At 36.9% G+C, this 15,751-nt stretch overlaps 1 protein-coding gene across 5 annotated transcripts in view; it reads right to left on the bottom strand.

Annotated features, from left to right (window-relative positions):
• AGTPBP1 (ATP/GTP binding protein 1) overlaps nt 1-15,751 on the bottom strand; it is a 64,289-nt gene that overhangs the window by 24,472 nt on the left and 24,066 nt on the right. For 4 of the 5 annotated variants that reach the window (XR_003988682.1, XM_030467513.1, XM_030467515.1 and 1 more), the window contains 10 exons: nt 14,421-14,504; nt 14,052-14,138; nt 13,817-13,965; nt 12,226-12,313; nt 11,389-11,533; nt 8,883-9,036; nt 7,270-7,450; nt 5,712-5,841; nt 5,186-5,317; nt 3,218-3,394 (listed from right to left, as the gene is read on the bottom strand). Coding sequence is in view for 4 of the 5 variants with exons in the window: in XM_030467513.1 (XP_030323373.1) it covers nt 3,218-3,394; nt 5,186-5,317; nt 5,712-5,841; nt 7,270-7,450; nt 8,883-9,036; nt 11,389-11,533; nt 12,226-12,313; nt 13,817-13,965; nt 14,052-14,138; nt 14,421-14,504 (1,327 nt within the window). In the remaining variant the exon portion in view is untranslated. Of the gene's footprint in view, nt 1-3,217; nt 3,395-5,185; nt 5,318-5,711; nt 5,842-7,269; nt 7,451-8,882; nt 9,037-11,388; nt 11,534-12,225; nt 12,314-13,816; nt 13,966-14,051; nt 14,139-14,420; nt 14,505-15,751 lie in introns of those variants that run through there. The other variant, XM_030467516.1, reaches the window with a different exon arrangement.

Here is a 15,751-nt window from a genome sequence, read left to right as displayed (position 1 = left end):
ACTGTGAAATGCCTGGCTGACAAAGTTTGAACTGAAAGGGTCTACATACTTGCAGTAAAAGACCATGCCAAAGTCTGGCTACTGCCATTTCTTTAAGTCATAAACCAGGCGGCAATACCAGCCACCAAATATCTTAATCTACTGTTATTATTCCATCAGCCAAATCTCTTAACTTCTGTGAAATAAGCAACTCAAAGTCTTTTTCAGGAAATAATCATAGAACGGTTTGGGTTGGACAGGACCTTAAAGATATTCTAGTTCCAACCATTCTCCTTGGTCAGTGACATTAAAAAGTTACCCTAAGGGAACGGAGGTGAAGTTTATCTTCAGCCTTGATGACACGCCTCCTCTGGATCTTCTAATCACCTTCAGCTGTTGCTCTAGTACCTTTAACTGTGACCTACTGAAGTTCCTTGGGTGCTACAAGCATTCAAGTATTGTTTCAAGCAAAAACCACATAGAAGTAGCTGCTTTTTTTGCCCCTTACCCATTTTTTTTTTTAAATATGCACTAAAATTTAATTCCTTTTTCTTTACATTTTATAAAACTGTCTTTCTTCCAGAGAGTAACATTTCAGATGGCTGGTTTAAATCTTCCTTAGCAAGCATGCCACGAAAATACCTTTGCAGGAATAGTGTCTTGGTGACGAACTTTGCTACCTGAAAGCAAAGACGCAAAACAAGGGCACAACAAAGTGTGACCTCAAGTTGAGAAGAATCTTCCTGTAATGTGTATTTAATTAATGGAAACAGCCATACTAAGATTTGGAATAGCCACTTGGACGGTAAAGCTTCATCTTGTTCTACTTTCTTGCTCAGCAGAGGCTAAAAGGATGTGATCATTTTTGAAAACTCAAAATGTAGAGACTTAAGGATCTTAGTAACTCGCAAAGTTTGTTGACTAAATCTTATATCTCCTGAAGTCTTCTCTTTATGCTAATCATCAAATTTCCAGATGATCAAATCTTCTCAATCAAACCAAAATATTAAGCAATACTCCCAAACTTACTGATTTCCAATCAGAAAAAGAACTACTATCTGTCTTCAGATGGTCTGATTTACTGAAGAAATTGTTCTTTTGTCTGATTTCTTAATTATCCTCCAAAGTAGATCCTGGAGCATCTTTTTGATTAACATTTCCTTTTCAGTATCTTGAATAACAGATGACTGAGCAGTACGTGTAGAATTAATTCTCAATGCAGTGAAAACTAATAAAAACAAGACTGCTTTGAGAGAAAACTCTGTCACCAGAGATCCTAAACTCAAGTAAGAATTGCTTACTTCAGTTCAACAGCTTCCTGGTTGGAAATAGTCTAGCATCACCCTTGTCTGAGTAAAATAAAATTTAAACAGGTGATGTTCTGATATTACTCAGTAGTAGCAGACTTGGCATTTTTTTCACAAAGAATAGAATTGTTCAGCAATTCTTTTTGTGCTTTGAACAAAATTCATTGAAAACACTAAGCTGGAAGGAGACTGGAAAAATGTTTCAGACCATTACACACTGATATACAGTCCCTCATGCCATGTGACGTGTCCTCTGGGGTGGGAAATAGGAGCGCAGGTTATTTCTACAGTTCAGCTCCTCTGTGTTTTGAATAACACAATGAAATATGTCATGTAATTTATACCACAATTTTATTCACAGAGCTGCTGGTCCAAATTCGACCCCCCCACCCAAAAAAAAAAGACGACCCTTTTTATCTCTCTGCCCTTCTTGTTGGAGAAATACTGCTCTCTTTTTTGTTGTTCAGTCACCTTGGCCTTTTAAGATACATTTTCTTATTAAGTCTGAGCATTTTCAGTGTGAAGAAAAAATAAAGAACCTTCCTGTATGTTCAGAGAATAACTAAGACCTCACAGCCTGACAAACTATTTTATTCCAAATAAAATGAATGACAGAACAGTAATTTGATCTCAATGATTAGTCTGTATCACACACAAGAATGAACTTCCCTTTTGAAATAATGATTTTTCCAGGGAATTCAGCTGGTGCTTTTCCTCCCTTACTGAAGAAGGACTGCAGGTTAACTGGTTCACAAAAAACAGCTTCAATTCAGCTTTCTTAAGAATTTTCTGTAGAAAGATTGCTAAAGCCATGAAGGTTCATGTTTCTAAGAATACTCTGGAAATTTCAAAATAAGCAAGTTGGATGAGTTATCATTTTTGAAAGGTCCATAATTATATCATCTGAGCAATAAAAGAATATTTTGAGAACAGTGGAATGTTTCTGCTGTTGAGAAAATCAAGTAATTAATTTAACAGTTACAGACCTGCTAGAATTCCTACCAAAATATCTGTCCTTCTATCCCCAGAGATAAACATGGCTGGTGGTGTTTTTTTTTCCCTGCCCCCTCTTCACTACCCTTGATCCCAGCTTTCTGGTCTTCTTTTTGTGATGCATCCTATTTGAGGTTTGAGGTCCTTTTTTCGATCAGCAGTCCTAAAAACTACATTCAAGCCAAGGAAACTGACTTCTTCCAAGTGTCCATTTAAAAAACTTGCTTCAATTTGTAGATAAATTTAACCCAATGACAGAAGCTGAAGATATATGGTATGGTGGTGATCCTCCTTTTTTCCCTAGAAATATTTTCTTTCAAGTTTTCTACTAGTAAGAATTGTGAGAAATTACAAACAGGGTCACTTTTTGTATTCAAATGTCCAGCCCTGTTGACACTTTTGAAGAGAGACAAACTGAAAAAATATTTGAAGTGAAGAGGTCAAACAACTATGATTAGTTCAGGAGAATTTGTATTTCTGGTAACATGATATGAAAGTACTTTGATTTAGGAGCTACACAGGAAAATTCTGTAAGGGGCACTATTAAGTACCTGCTGATGAACCAGGAATTGCCATGGTGAAGTCTGAAACTGCCCTGTGTGAAGGAAGTTTTTATTCTACTATTGGCATTTATTACTACCAATTTATAATAACGTATGAGAAAGAACAGTTCAGATTCTTTTTACTACATGCACAGATGTGTTGCAAGCAATAATTAATATTATTCTTGATAAAACAGCCAGTAAGCATAACATACTTGGTTTTAGTGACAGATGAAGACTGTTACACAACCTGTAATATTGCAAATATTACAGAGACCTTAGACAAGTTTTGTAAGTTTAAAGCAAGCAAGCAAGTGAAGTTATGGAACAAGATACCAATGCAAATGGGAAAAAAGTTATAAAGCAAGAACAAATTTAATTGATATATTTTCTTACCTTATATTTGCCTTGGTCACATCCACATAAGGTGCTTTCCATTGTGTAGCTCCTTTGAACTCCTATCTCTCTCCAGACAACAACCCGTGCTGTTGATTCCTTGGACTTTTCCACTACGAAGCTACAGCTACCCATGCAGAATGCTGGGGCAGTTTGGCTGAGGATCTTGGGGAGTGCCTGTAGTACAGCAATTTGAAAAATACGGGGTTTCTTTTATTTCACTTATGTAAGCAGGAGGAGGGAAATAATTGCACAGTTTAAAAAAATTGGCTGCAATATGAATTAAAAGAACAAGTATAAGAACATTTCCCTATTGTGGGTTTTCAAACCCCAGCATGTTCAAGTGATAACAGGTTTACCATTTCTTATTAAAATCCTCTTTTTCAGATTCCATCATTAAAATTGTTAGTCACGTGGGCAGTAATCAGGATACAAAAGAACTCTCCAGGTGATCGTTACCCTCCTGCCAATCCACAGAGCTAAATTGGCTCAAATGAAGCTGCTTCAGACTGGTTGGACAACTAATTTGCAGACTTAACACAGAGTCTTATCAAAACATAAGATTCACTTGTATTCAGCAAATCACTAGGTGCAAATTTAACTTCCAAAGTTCCATACATTACTTCTTTGCAAAAAGACAAGAAACAATTTTGCAGATATATGCATCTGACTAATGCTAAATGACTACACTAGTTCCTGCTTTTATCTGTATCAGTTAAGCCAAAACATATGACCATGCTTAACCTATATACAGTGAGCACTGCAAGGTTGCACAACCATTTCAGTCCACCTGCCTGAAACCAAACACCTCTTCCTGCAACTCCTATCACCTGTTGTCTTTTCTGTGCTATGGAAGTGCAGGCTAAAGGGACAAAACTCCCTAAAAACATGTTGAGCAGCAGACTTGACTGGCATCTGACTTAGCATCCATAAAATCATACAAGAAAATCAAGGAGCAAAAGAACTTTTATTTAAATTGAGGGACATTTTATAAAAAAATCTGAAAGCAACTTTACACATTTACACTCACAGGTGTATAGCAAGCATTTTAACATGCATTCACAGGCTTTTCTACCTTAACTCCGCACCTCTCTCCCCCTAAAAAGGACCCACGGCTTGGACACACTATATTGCAGACTGGCAATCGCCACAAGGCGGCAGAAGCGTTGCACAGAAGAACCAGGCAACGCGTTTTTAGGCGTTCCTGAAAGCACCGCAGTGGATGTTCTTTGTTTATTACGAATATGTATTAGAGGCATATGCCTTAACAGCACATCTTTATAGGACAAATCTAGCCTATCCATACACAAAAAATTAGTATTTATCAGAATAATTCAGTATTTTTAGTATCTTGTTGCTAGAATATTGATTGCCATGCTCAAATGACTTTTTTTCATCCATTAATTATACATGTACAGAAGCATACTTTCCATGTGTTTATTGCAATGGTAATGTTAAACACAAAAAAAGCATATATTGGTACAAAGAGCCTCAAACCTTATTGCTCTCTACAACTGCATGAAAGGAGACTGTAGTGAGCTGGGTGTCGGTCTCCTCTCTAAAGGAAGTAATGATAGGATTACAGGAAATGGCCTGACTTTGCACCAGGGGAGGCTTAGACTAGATAGAAGGAAGAATTTATTTACTGGGAGAGTAGTCAAGCACTGTAACAAGCTGCCCACGGAGGTCGGGGAGTCACCATCCCCAGAGTTATTAAAAAACCATATAGATGTGGCACAGTGATCTCGAGGTCTTTTCCAATCACAGCAATTCTGTAAGTCAGTGATTTCCCCCTTAGCTGTGTCAGTATACAATGTTCAAAGCTCTGAGGTTACCCTGAACACACGATCTAGAGGTAATTCTAAATAAGTCTGCTTATAGTATGTGCACAAAATACTATTGGGAAGCTATTTGAAAACTATATTCCAAATTTATGTCGAGTGAAAAAGGTACAAACATCAAACTTACCCTGTAACCAGGGTCTTCCATAAGGTCACATGAGACAGCATTAACATTTGTGTGCCACATTGTCTCTTTGATGCTACAGCCATACATAAATACATTCTTTTTACGAGAGTGACCATGATAATCGCAGTAGACCTAAAGTAAGTCATTTAGCAAAACAAAGACAAGGCATATGGAATTAACATTTTATAAAAGTAAGAAAAAAAAGACAAAAAGAAAAATCAAGACCAAAAAAAAAAAAAAAAAAGTACTTGTACTGATGAAAGTACCAAAGAATTAGGAAACACAATTCCTAACATAATTAATTAACTTATGAAAAGAAAGAAATGTTGAATTAATCTAAGGCAGGTTTAACATTGTACCCTAGCAAAGGAAACAGATTTAGATTAAAGGTTAGAATAAGACCAGTTCTCAGAGTCAAATTTAAGTGTGACACAGTTTACAAGACCATATTAAAATGGTTACTTTATGGACCAGCTACACAGACAAGGTTAAAAGGATTCTGAATTGCTTACATACACATACTCACCAAAGGTAAACGTTTTATAGCAGCCAGATATTGCAGTAAACCTTTAGCATGGTAAATAGTGGGATGCAGATCTGGATTTGGATTTTGCCACTGTCTGTTTAAATCTTCTCCACTTAAAGAGCAACGGTGGCTATTGTGGGGGGGTGGAAAAATGCATATGTAGTCTGTATTATAGTACTTTTAAAAAAGCCTCCCCCCACCTCAAGTTTTCCTCATTACCACTGCTTCTTTGGACGGAGTCTGGTATGAGACCAATTTTAGTTTTCTAATATGCCAAACCATAGAAGTGTTTGGGGTTTTACAGTTACGTTAGAGAAAACTTAAAAATAATTAGAAGTAGCTTCTTACATGAAGTCAATTGTAACATTCTTATTTGCTGCTGAAACTGAAGGTTTGTGATTCCACTCAAATTCTAGTCCAAAATCAGTTAATTTTTAGTATATGGTATCATTACAGCTTTGGTGTCGTGACTTTCATAAAATAAAGACCAATGACAACCAGGAATTTAAGACTTAAAACATGAAGACAAGTAGCTGTGAGAAAAACAAGAATGAAAAAAACCCAACAAAACCAGAACCAACAAAACCCCCCACAAAACAAATAAACATCTCCACAAGAACTTTTTAACTTGCAGAAATTCATGTTGGTGCAGTCATCTGCAGTACATTTATTGGTCTTTAAATTGTCTCTGCTGAGATAGACTTCTCAACTGTCCTTGCATTAAACTTTGACTTCTATTCAGGATTATTTAATTCCAGATGTTCCGTTACATACATGCTTTTAGATATAAAGACAGGGTTTCACTCAAATCCATAACTGTTTTTTTATTATTATTATTTTATTCATAAAATCTTTTAAAATATTACCCATAATTAGTGAAGAATGAACTGTAGATTAACCATATCTAAATTTCCATTTCATAAAATTCCCTGTAACCATATAGAGAACACTGAATGCTTACTCACAGCAGTAACGTAAGGTTCTGACATACCCTTTACATTTCTTAGAAGTTGTAGTTAGTGAATGAGTTACTATCAGTAACTTCAGTTAACCAGGATACCCTCCTACCCTTCCTCTTGCACACCGATTAACTTTCCCCCTTTTACCATTTGACAACAGCCATATCCACAACATCCTTCTAACTGTAATTTAAGAAAAAGGAGAAAAAATATGCAAAAAGCTTTCTGAGATACAATGACTGTTATTTTCATGAGAACCATGAACTTCTTCAGCTTTTTCTAAAAGCAGCTGTGTTCTCATATAGTACTCTATACCTATCCAAAACATGAAATAATGAAAATGACATGTCAAATCACAGAGGAATGATGATCATCTATGAACAAATCAACTTACTTTTTATAAAACTTTATGGAACAATGCATCTGCCTTTGCAAAAGCAAAAAATTGAAGAATCCTTGCAATTTTGCAAGTGTTTTTTTTCATATTATGTATTGCATTTGTATGTTTCAGATATTAGTTTAGGCTTTTCTCGTTTTAAATTGCAGATACAAAGACTTGGTAGTACAGGTTACATATTTGTGCGTAAACTTATGCTTACTTTCCATTGATGACACCATCTGGATTAAGCATGGGAATAATTTTGAAAATATAAGATTGTCGTAAACACTGGGCACTTGGATTATTGCTCATAAGATATTCCAGGGTTCCCTTCATAACCCAGCTTGCGTTAGTCTCTCCAGGATGCACACGAGCAGACAGAAAAATATAAGGACGATTCCCTAGAAGACATATCCACAGAAATGACAAAATACGATTCAAGCTAAATAAAGTTTATTAACTGGAAGGGGAGAAAAAAGAAAAAAAAATGCAATAGCCAACTTCATTTCACAGAATCACAGAATTATTGAGGCTGGAAAAGATTTCTGAGATCATCAAGTCCAGCCTATGACCTAACACCACCACACTGGCTAGCCCATGGCACTAAGTACCACATCCAGCCTTTCCTTACACATCTCCAGGGACACCACTTCCCTGGGCAGTCCGTTCCAATGTCTGATCAGCCTCTCAGTAAGGAAGTGCTTCCTGATATACAACCTAAGTGTCTCCTGGGGCAGCTTCAGGCTGAGCCCTCTCATCCTGTCACTCTTTGCCTGGGAGAAGAGACCGACTCCCACCTGACTACAGCCTCCCTTCAGGGGGTTGCAGAGAGTGATAAGGTCGTGGCCCTGAGTCTCTTCTCCAGGCTAAAAAACCCCAGCTTCCTCAGCTTCTCCTTATATGACTTTCCCCCTAGTCCCTTCACCAGCTTTGTTGCTCTCTTTACCTGCTCCAGCACCTCAGTGTCCTTGAAGTAAAGGGCACAGAACTGGACACAGTGAGGTGTCACAGTGAGGCCTCACCAGTGCCGAGTGCAGGGGGGCAATCACTTCCCTTCTCCTGTTGGCCACACTATTTGTGATACAAGCCAGGATGTCATTGGCCTTTCAGGCCACCTGGGACCACTGCTGGCTCACGTTCAACTGGTTATCAGCCAGTACCCCCAGGCCTCTCTCTGCCAGGAGAGATTTGTATTTATTGCAATGCAAAATACAATATTTGGGAGTTGATTATTACTGTGTATCAGTATTTTTGATAGAGCTTGCCAGAATAGTGATATAAGGACTGCTAATCAATTAAAGAACTCTCACAACAGAGATTTAAATTCAACCAGAGAATTGCAGTCACAGCTAGCAATTATAATATGATAATTCTATAGCATTTTTTCAAATAGCCAAGAAAAATACTAGGGTGGAGGAACAAGATACGAACGCTGTCATAATCAAAGCTCACTTCAAACTGTAGTAGCTTAGCTCTTAGCTCTGTGAAAGACATTTTGTCAAGCATATAACCTCAACATTTGGACAAAAAAGTTACCCAAAATTAGGTATACTTTTCCAAGGAGTGTTATTTGCAAAATGTAACACATGAAAATATCTATCAACTGATTTATAATATCTATAATCTTATATATACAGATATAAATATCCTTATTTGACTATCACAAGTAAGTTTTAAACACAAAGCTAAACCTGAATATTGACTCCTAAGTTAATTTAATTAATTAACCTTACTTTACATTTCTATTTTTACAATGCACAAGCTAATGAACTTACTCACAAAGAGCTAACTTTATATTATTTTCAGTTGATGAGAAAGAAAAGCTGTACTTACTGAACTGGCAGATATGTTCATAGTAATTGGATTCTGGCATAGCTGTAATAGTGACTAAGGGACAACTGTTGCCAGCCAGGGTCTCACAGAGAACATCTTGTCGAAAATAGATCTGTTGAGGGTTGTGCATAGATTCTAGTTTCTGAAGATGCATCTTCATCCCAAAAATAATAATAAAAAAAAAAAACAGCAACAACACTTCAAATCTTCTACAGTATATCAGAAAGTGATCTCCCACAAGTTCTATTTAAGTGATCTTTCTTTCTGTTGTTCTAAACAAAGTTCAAATTGCCATCATAATTTTAACTATGAACTATCAGCTATCATCTGTGACCAACAGAATACTTCTCTTTATAGAGTCTGCTTTTCCTACTGCTTTGAGGAAGATGAAGGCACAGAGGGTATGTTATTTGACACGAGATGATACTGCAAGGATATGTTGAAGGTTAGAACCTCTGACTCATTAAGGTTTTCTATCAAGGACCTTTTCAGTGAAAAAGGGTATAACAAGTAAAGAGAAAATAAACAGGAATAGAAAGAAACCATCCTGGTAGTGAGACACAGCAGAAAAAACCAAAAAAGACCAAAGTCTTCAGTCTCCATCTGATGAAAATGCTTTGGAGAGGGACACCTGAGAAACAAGAAGGAAGTAACAAGAACATGAGGATTTGGGATAATTAAGGAGAGCCTGTGGGACTACATAAAACTTTGACACCTGACTCCTAAAATCTGCCCCTTAGATTTCTCTCTGGGCAGCCTCACTCTCTGTTGCCTGCATGCAAAGTCCATGTGGACCAGGTGCAACTAACAAGTCAGGTATAAATGGATTTGGGGTCAGCAACTGAAATGAGAGGGCTATAATAGCTGAAGATACTACACTACAAGGAAGAATCTCTGTGAGCACCAGAGATTTAGTGTGCAAAGTGCCAGCAACTGTTTGGAACAAAGCAAGTGGACTTCATGCCAGCAGCTAAAGCTGTAGGCAATGTTTTTTCTGTGATATCAGAAATGGAAGCAAGAATGGGTCTCAGTGCCAGCCATTGGAGTGGGTAAGGGTCTTGGTGTCTGTTCACTGAGTTGAGATCAGTATTTGTCAAAAAAAAGCAAATAATGGAGTGATAAGGGTGAGTGAAGCAAGGGAGAACGTTTCAGTACCAGCACTTGAAGTAGGCTCATGGGTTATAAGACCATGTGCCTGATACCAGCTGCTGGGGGATAGGGGCAAGCATATTTATCTTCCCTGAAGCTAGCACCCGTGGGGGTCTGTGTGTATGTCATTTGCTAGCAAATTTCAAAGTGTACTATGCAGAGAGCATGAGGCCCCAAGTCAAGGCAGGGGTATCAGGTAGGCAGAGTCCATGCTGGCATCTGGGAGCAAACACAAGTGTGGCGTGCCTGTGAGACAAGTGTGCAAGTGCACACATCTTTGTGCTAGTGAGCATCAGGCTGCACTGCCCTGCATGTTGGAGAGCTGTACAGCAGGGAAGAGAGACTGGAATCCAGGCAGGAGTATGGCATGGATTGGGTTATGCCAGTTGACCATAAATGTGCATGTGCTTGTGACTCTAGAGAGCAAGTGGGTGTGTTCTTTCACTAGTGAACAGCAATTCTTATCAGCTGCAAAGGAGGAAAGGGACTTAGGAATCTGCAGTTATCCTTTATCCTTTAAGCAAGTCCTGGCTGGCAGTGTTACACATAGGTGCTGTGGGAGGCTGCATCTTTGTTTGGACAGTTTGTGTAGCCAGATGTGCTGAGCTGGGGGAAGAGCAGGGGAGGCAGGAGTCTGCGTGTCTCTCTCTGGGATACACTCAGACTCACTAGTGTCTGAACCTACAAGCAAACTGGAAAGCAATATCCATGTCCATCAGCCTGGTATAGAGATCTCTGTGTTCCTTGGCTGGGCTCCTGCAGTCATGCAAGAGGAACCATAAGACCCCAGAGACAGCAGCTGATTATAACATCCCAAAACAGGTACTTCACCCAAGAGCAAGTAAGGCTCAGTAAAAATCTTCATTCAGCACTGTTACACACTAGCCACCAAATCCCCAAGTTCGCTCTTACTGCTGTGACAGCAACAGCCAACAGACATTCTAGTCAAAAGTTTTGCTTAGTGCTAAAAATTTCACAACACTTCTTCAGCCAATTCATCAAACTAAAGAGGTCTACAATTATCTTAAATATAGTAACCTGAATAGGTCAGTTATGAAGAGGTATTTGTAAAGCAGAAGGATGAGTCATTAGAATCAAACACAAATACGTGTTTCCAGCCACTTATGAATTATGATTCCCATTCAGCCCACAAGTATCAATTTTATTTTTACAGAGACTATTTAGAACAACCTACACTCTTCACCAGTCTGAACACTAATTTGTATGAAAACTCTCCATTTTAAAGAGCATTTTGAACTTTAAAAATAAATACAAATAATTCACTTGTGAATGCTTACATTTCCCACTGCCGAAAAGTATAAAGATTTATCTATGTAACAGATGACAACCTTCTCACCTTTAAAGTTGAGTATGTATATGGATAATGGTAAGCAAAGTAGCAGACATCATCTTTATGTTGAAAAGTCACTGTGAATGTAATTGTGTAATAAGATTTTCCTTTCTGACCTCCAGCAGCAATTGAACTTCTTGAAAAGTGATTCCTAAGAGTAAATGAAGGTAATAAATAGGCTAGATTAATTTTTCTTTATATCATCCATTATTCCTGAACACACATTCTAAGAGCCAGGAAGGTTTTCAGTGATTGTATTTTTCTTCTGTGTACATCCAGGTTAAATAAACCGCTTGCCACTATCTTGAAACATATTTCATTATAACAGTGATATATATGCATTCATACTAGGAAAAGGTGAATAAATGTAAACAACAAACAAAACAAAACAAAAAAAGGAAGCAAAGATTTGTTGACCAAGAAGGGTAACACATGGATGTATTGTACCAACTCATCCTCTGTTGCAGGACTGCTCCACCAATGACTGCACTATAGAATACAGGAGCCTAATCAGAAGCACCAGGTGATCGGCATCTCTGGAAGTCACGACTGAGATTGCAAGTGAGCATGTATATATACACTTCCCTTAAAAGCTTCTCTGGAGCAGTATTTCTGACAAAAGTATCAATGAAGATCAGCTTAAATATTAGCAGTGTGCTGACAAAATAAGATCCTATATATTTCAATCACTTATGTTAATCTCTGTAATAACTCAGGAACAAAACTCTTGTTCACAACAGAACTACTAAAATAGAATTATCAAGCTTGGAAGAAAACATTTTTCCTCAAAAACTGTACCACATACAGTATAAGATTTGCTGTATTTCTGATCAGTGTACTTACTTATAGTAACAAATATCTGTTCCAACACGAGTCCAATATGGTCGAGAATGTAATGCTTCTTGAACAGAATACATGAGGGGCTGCATACCTTAAAGAAAAAAAAAACATCTCACTTTAATGCTTAACAGTAAACATGAAGATGCTAGCAGTAATGGACCATGTCAATACTTACATACAGGTCTCCAAATTATCTATACTCTTTTACTTACTATCATAGAATATTTTCATGAATGTCTGGGTATTGTACATTCTTTCAACCATGTAACAAAAGATTCTTCCCTCTCCCCTCACCATGTCCTGATTTTCAGAAAGTAACAAATTTAAGGAAAAAAAAAGTAATCAGACCTAGAGAAGATTCAAACAAAATGTTTAAATGAAAACTGTGCTTAGAATGAATGCTAATCTGCAAGAAATATTGGGTCCCACTCCCTCCAACTTGACTCTACAAAAAGGTTTTAAAGAGAGTAACAAAAAAAACCAACAACATTATCAAGCCTTCCCCTAGATAGCTGGAAAATAACTGACACTGAAAGATAATTTTTATAATTTTTAAAACAGTAACTCTTTAAAGTTTATGCTTTTTTGGAGAGTATACTTAAGTTGAGCACTCTAACATGAAGATAGAGTAGAAAATAATACAAATTAATTGAACATTATTTATTAATTAGATAATTATCCAATTGCATTCACTGATTCAGTCAGTGTACTTAAAAAACCCAAAGTTACTGTTAGATAAGCATATGCAACATATGAATTAAGATCTAAGGCAACTAACAAGGATCAGTAAATAATTTAAAAGCATCTTATTATGGATCAAACTACCCAGTATTCTTGAATTTTACCTGTGTGAATTGTATAATTATGACAAAGAGTATATTACACTGCCCCAAGGGTCTGAGGTGGTGGTGAGAGAGGGAAACTTGTGCTCCTCCTTCTTAAAGGATGCATTTCAGAAAATCCAGCAGGAAAAAAAAAAAAAAAAAGCACCTCACAAAAAACCATGGGTTTAAGCTTAATGACAACCACCTTCCCCAACTCACCTCCAAACAGGCAGAATAAAGGTATATTCATTAGAACAGAACCTTTGGATGAGGCCAAATTAGCAAACAGTATTCACTGGAAACTGCAAAGGTCACATGTGTAGCCCAGTATTTCAAAGGAGACTTACTTTTCCTTCCCAAGTAAGGTGCCTGACTTCCTATCAATAACACAAAACTACTTGAGAATGTCTCTGCTTTCACAACTGAATGGACACTTCTGTTCAGAAAGGGACTATGTGGCCAGTTGTCATTCTTGTACTGTACTGATCAACAAGCTTTGGTGTTCATTCTCTACAACAATCTCAAATGAAGCCACCAGTGAAATTTCTTTTGCTTTTACCTCACAACAAAATTTCATTCTTAAAACTGAGAGCATAGTTTTGAGGTACTTTTTTAAACTGAAACTTGACAAAACATTTTGTAGTAACACTGTTAAAAAATAATCTGATCTGACAACATTAATAATAATATTAATCCTAGGGCTGAATAGGCTGTCAAGCAGAGATACTTTGCTATGTATGTCTTCTCAAAGTACAGGAAACGTATCTTACCGTAATTAAACTGACTGTTTGACTTTTCACAGTTGATGATGTTAAACCGGTAACCAGTGCCAGTTTTCATTCCACTGACTTCAAAGTAAAACCACTGATGATAATGATTGCTATTTATATCCGAGTTCAGAATTAGATCATACTCGTTTCTAAAGATTAACAAAAATAAATCAATCTTTTTAAAGAATAAAAAGTAAAAGGTCTTAAGTGTGAAAAGAAGAGTTGAAATACTTACTTTCTTATCTGAATAACTTTGCGCAGGTTTCCAGATTCAAACTTTGAATTAAACTTCAGGACATCTGCTTCCTCTGGTACTGAACAACTATAAGTACAAAAAGAAAATGTATCAAAAAGAATAAAACAAACTTAACTAAAATGAACTCCTTATTTTAACCCCCACTTGGTAGTGCAGAAATTATTTTGAAGCTTCTTCCAAATATATTGTGGATATCAGAACCAATGTTACATCAGAGAAACTTCATTGAAGTCTGTCTCAATAGTGCTGCTTTAGATATTACATCACTTTAAAAATCACATCACAGAGAACATAGAATAGGCTCAGAGTAGGACACTGAATACTGTTTTCAGAAGGGTAAAAACCTACCTCATATTATCAAGGTCATAGACAACTCTGTCAATAATATCATTTTGATGAATTAACCTCTCAATATCCTGAGCAATTTTCGTCCTAAAATAAAAGCAGATTTCTCATTTAAATTGTTGCATACCATTGCCAATTACAAAAGAGGAACTACCTTATACAATGATGAAAACTAACAAAATCGACATCAAGACAGTGGACACATTTTCAGAGAGACTTCAGCTTCACCCCCACTTAGGTGCACAAATTTTAAGTGTACTTAAGTTTAAACACCTGCATTCACAGCCGAGTCCAATACTTAATACATATGAGGGAAATGAGTTTTCATGCATATAACCCATTGGGTTTTATCTTATAGAAAAAAAATCTCATTACTTCATACTTTACAGCAGAAGCAGGAATTACTCAAACAATACTTATGTTAATGCTTTAATCCAGGACAGCACTTAATAACATTAGTAACTTAGATGAGTCCTACCATAACTAAAATTAAAGAGATTCAGAGAGTAGGTCGTGCAGTGAGCATGTTAGTGCACTAGCTTTTCACCTCTGGAGATTTAGGTTCATGTATTGACTAGGTAAAAAATAAGAATGAATTTGGAGATTTCAGTCAAATGTCAGGTGTATGTTTATCCAGATCATAAAGCCATTGCACAACTGGCAGTGTCTAGGTCCTGATTTGGAAAAGTAAGACTGTGTTGCTGTTCAAGAATGAAATATAGTAGCAGAGCTGTGTGGAAAAGCTTGCACAGCACCTGCAATAAGAAGAAAAGGAGGCAGATTAACAGTGAAGAACATAGGAAGAGCTGTACAATGTACATTCAGGCTGGAAATTCTTTGTTCAATTAAAATAAATAGTTAACAAATCAGAAAAAGACAAGAAGTGCACAACTCTAGTGCCTCTTACTAAGTTAAAACTAACCAGAAAAGAAAACTAGTTACAAGACCAATGTACTGACAAAATTGAAAAAAAGGCTGACTCACCATAATCTATCTGACCAGGTTCAGCTCAGGGCAGAACTACAAAGTGTTCATCATGCACTTAGTCTCACAAATCCTTAGATGTCAGTACGCCTCAGATCTAAAGGCTCACATTACTTCCTATCATCACAGAAGTTTTGCTATGACAAAATCAATTAATGAGTATGAGGCATTCAAGCACCATAGTAATAACCAACGTTAAGTAAAGAAGAAATGGTATTCAAGATGCACATGAGAAGGAAAAGATTTTCAGGTTCCAAAAAGTCAAGAGAAAAGAGAAGCTGTTTAAAGGTAATTAAAAGAAAAAAAAAATTACAATCCTAACACTGATGATTAGGTAGGAGCGTTGTGTT

Source organism: Calypte anna, chromosome Z (genome assembly GCF_003957555.1).
Source record: "Calypte anna isolate BGI_N300 chromosome Z, bCalAnn1_v1.p, whole genome shotgun sequence".
NCBI lineage: Eukaryota > Metazoa > Chordata > Aves > Apodiformes > Trochilidae > Calypte > Calypte anna.
This window is presented reverse-complemented; position numbering and strand designations above follow the sequence as displayed.